Source organism: Galeopterus variegatus, unplaced genomic scaffold, assembly GCF_000696425.1.
Source record: "Galeopterus variegatus unplaced genomic scaffold, G_variegatus-3.0.2 Scaffold5666, whole genome shotgun sequence".
Lineage (NCBI taxonomy): Eukaryota > Metazoa > Chordata > Mammalia > Dermoptera > Cynocephalidae > Galeopterus > Galeopterus variegatus.
Window position 1 is genome coordinate 55,133 of NW_007731777.1, and position 4,162 is coordinate 59,294.

Sequence of the window (4,162 nt, forward strand, 5' to 3'; positions counted from 1 at the left end):
TATCTCTTACAATACACAAAAATCAACTGAAAATAGATCAAAGACCTAATTTTAAGACCCAACACTATAAAACTACTAGAATTAAAATATGAGCAAAGGATCTGAACAGACATTTCTCAAAAGAAGACACACAAATGGCCAACAGGCACATGAAAAAATGTTCAGCATCATTAATCATCAGGGAAATGCAAATCAAAACCACAATGAGACATCATCTAACTCCAGTTAGAATGGCTATTACCAACAAGACAAAAAAAATAACAAATGCTGACAAGGATACAGAGAAAAAGTAACTCTCCTACATTGCGGGTGGGAGTGTAAATTGGTACTCCCACTGTGTAAAACAGTATGGAGGTTCCTCAGAGAACTAAAAATAGATCTACGTTACAACCCAGCTATCCCACTCCTGGGTATATATCCAAAAGAAATGAAATCAATATATCAAAAAGACACCTGCACTCCCATGTTCATCATAGTACTATTTACAATAGCCAAGGAGAGAAAGAATCAATCTAAATGTCCATTAACAGATGAATGCATAAAAGAACTATGGTGTACATACACAATGGAATACTACTCAGCTATTAAAAAAAAATGAGTACCATCATTTGCAGCAACATGGATGGAACTGGAGACTGTCATGTTAAGTAAGTCAGACACAGAAAGACAAATGCTGCATGATATCACTTATATGTGGAATCTTTAAAAAAAAAAAAAAAGTCCTCATGGAAGTAGAGAGTAGAATAATGGTTACCAGAGGCTGGGGGATGGGGGAAGAAAAGTGGTGGACTAATGAGAACAGAACTATGTTATCTACCCTAAGCGAATCATTGTGTAATATATGCATGTATTGAAACAACATACTGTACCCCAAAAATATGTACAAGTAAATGTTAAAATATTTTTAATCAAAAAAAATTTTAAATTAAACACATTTAAAAATATAACAAAGTTGGAGGTTTTACTTCAAAACTTATAAAAGTATAATAATCAAGATAGGGAGCATTAGTATAAGGATAGACAAAGCACTCAATGAAACAGGATAGAGGATCTAAAAATACACCAACATATATTGTGTAAATTTATTTGCAACCAAGAGGCCAACTCAATTCAACAGGAAAAAACAAGGAACTCTTACAAATACTGCTCAAATAACTGGATATGCATATGGAAAAAAACAGACCTGGCTCCTTCGTGCCACTCCAAACACAAAAATTAATTTAAGATGGATACTAGACTAAATATAAAACTCAAGACACCATAAAGTTTCTAGAAAGGAAAAAAAAAAAACCATAGAATATCTTTGTGACTTCCAGGTCACCAAAGATTTCTTCAACAGATCCAATGTTAGCACTAACCAAAAAAAAAAAAAAACCATAGAATATCTTTGTGACTTCCAGGTCACCAAAGATTTCTTCAACAGATCCAATGTTAGCACTAACCAAAAAAAAAACTTCATTAAAATTAAAATTTTTCTCATTAATAACCACTATTTAAAAAGTCAATAGGCAAGCCAGACTAAGAAAAAATATCTGATATCTCTCTATATATAATATGACAAAATACTTATATACAAAATATATAAAGAACTCCCACAAATAACAATAAAAGGACAAACAACCCAGTTTCCAAATGGGCANATATACAAAATATATAAAGAACTCCCACAAATAACAATAAAAGGACAAACAACCCAGTTTCAAAATGGGCAAAAAAACACTTTAACAGACACTTCACAAATGAACATGTAGAGACAGCCAACAAGACATGAAAAGATGCTCAACATAATTAGTCATCAGGAAAATGCAAATTAAAACCATAGTGGAAAAACATATCATAACCACCAAAACTGCTAAAATTAAAAAGCCTGACAATACCAAATGTGGCAAGGATATGGAACAACTGATATTGATGGTGAGAATATAAAATATTACAACCATTTTGGAGAACTGTTTGCCAGTATTTTAAAAAGCTATATGGACATCTACCCTATGACCCAGCAATTCCATTCCCGGGTACCCAAGAGAAATGAAAACATATGTCCACAAAAGACTTGCACGAGAATGTTTACAGCAGCCTTATTTATAAGAGCCAAACCTGGAACAACAAAAATAAGAGGGTATTTCAAAAAGTTTGGGGAAAAAATAAAAAATATTAATCTTTCCATGAACTTTTTGAAGTACCCTTGCATATATCATCAGGAGATGGATAACAAATTGTGCTACACAATGAAATACAATTCAGCAATGAAAAAGAACAACCTACTGAAACACACACAGCCTGGATAAATATCACAAACATTATCTTGAGCAAAGGAAGCTAAAAACTAACAAAAATACATGAACAGAAAAAAGTAATCTATGGTGACATAAGTCATAAAGTGGTTGCTTTTGGAAGTCAGGAGAGAAAAACTGACTGGAAAAGGTCATAAGAGAACTTTTAGGGGGGACAGAAATGTTCTCTACCTTGTTTTGGGTGGTCATTACACAGGTCTATTCAATTGTCCAAATTGCTCAAAATGAACCTTACAATTTGTAAACTTATGCAAATTCTACCTCAAAAAAACTTTTTAAACACCATTTATAACAAACCCAACAAAAGACATTCAACTTCTANCCTCAAAAAAACTTTTTAAACACCATTTATAACAAACCCAACAAAAGACATTCAACTTCTACAGAGAAAACTACAAAACATTATTGAGAGGAATGAAAGAAGTAAATTGAGGCATATACTATATTTACAGATTAAAAGATTCAATACAATAAAGACATCAACTCTCCCCAAATTAATTTATAGGTTCTATAAAATCCCAACCAAAATCTCACTTTTTGTAAAAACTGACTTGCCAATTCTAAAATTAATATGGAAATTCAAAGTCAATAGACAAGGCAATCTTAAAAAAGACCAAAGTTGAAAATTTTACACAGCTAGGTCACAGGACTGATTACAAAATTATTGTAACTAAGATAGCATACTACAAAGACAGACAAATGGTGAATACAGCAGAACAGATTCCACAAGTATATGGATACTTGACTGATGATGAAGGGGTAACTGGAGAGCAATAGGGAAAGTTCATTTCAATAAACAAAAAGAAATCAAAGAAATGATTACCATAAAAGTCAGAATAATGATTACCTCTGAAAAGCAATGATGAGGGGGTGTAGGGACTTTTATGGAGGCAGCAATATTATAAATCTTAACCTTGATAGTAATTACATACCTGTTTCCTTTCTGATCAAGCAAATAAGCATTACATTTTGGTTTTGCTCACTCTTTTACATGAGTTCCAGTTCACAATTTAAAAAAAAGGTAAAATTTTTTAAAGATTCAATTTAATATAGTAAGTACTTTTTATCACGTTATTCTTTCATTCACTAAAGCAACTAAATCTAAAGTTAGAGAAAACATTTTAATTGGTAAGGACTGGCTGGAAGCATTTAACAATTAAATAGTGAAGTAGAAACTAATGATAACATTTTTTTATTAATTACTTAAAAAGTCTTTAACTTGTTTAACCCAATTCAACATAATACAATAAAATGAAACAAAATACCTATTAAATAACCTAAATAATTACCTGCTTTGGTAAAGTTAGGTTGTGGGTGCTCTCACTGTAACCAATAGCAGTGAAGAGCTTTTCTTTTTCCTCTGGAGTCATTAGGTCATCAATAGCTACAAAGAAAAGACAATATTTTAAGAAATTAATTGTTTCAGTTCTACAAATACAATTGAAAAATCAAACCAAACTAACAAGTCAACAGACATAAAATCAATAGACATAAACGGTAAAGCAAATTCAGCCAGGTAATTTCCCCTAATATACTATTTTGACTAATTAAAATAATCATCCTATATTTGATTGCTTGGGTCAAGAAAAGCTAAAGAGACACCATTAAGGAAATTCAGTTCTTATATTAGGATTTTAGAATTCCCTAAATACAGTTGACCCTTGAACAAAACGGGTTTGAAATGCATGGGTCCACTTATACTTGGATTTTTTTCAATATACTGGAAAATGTTTTAGAGATTTGTGACAATTTGAAAAAACTCACAGATGAACCACATAGCCTAGAAATGTAGAAAAAATTAAGAAAAGATTAGGTATGTCACGAATGCATAAAATATATTTAGATACTAGCTATTTTATCTTTTTTTT

The 4,162-nt window shown here is 31.3% G+C and overlaps 1 protein-coding gene across 1 annotated transcript in view; it reads right to left on the reverse strand.

Annotated features, from left to right (window-relative positions):
* Positions 1–4,162, reverse strand: part of LOC103605231 (vacuolar protein sorting-associated protein 13C-like) — a gene marked incomplete at its 3' end in the record, with an annotated part of 138,950 nt that overhangs the window by 53,530 nt on the left and 81,258 nt on the right. The window contains exon 16 of the mRNA XM_008589816.1: positions 3,584–3,678. Coding sequence (XP_008588038.1) covers positions 3,584–3,678 — 95 coding nt within the window. The remainder of the gene's footprint in view (positions 1–3,583; positions 3,679–4,162) is intronic.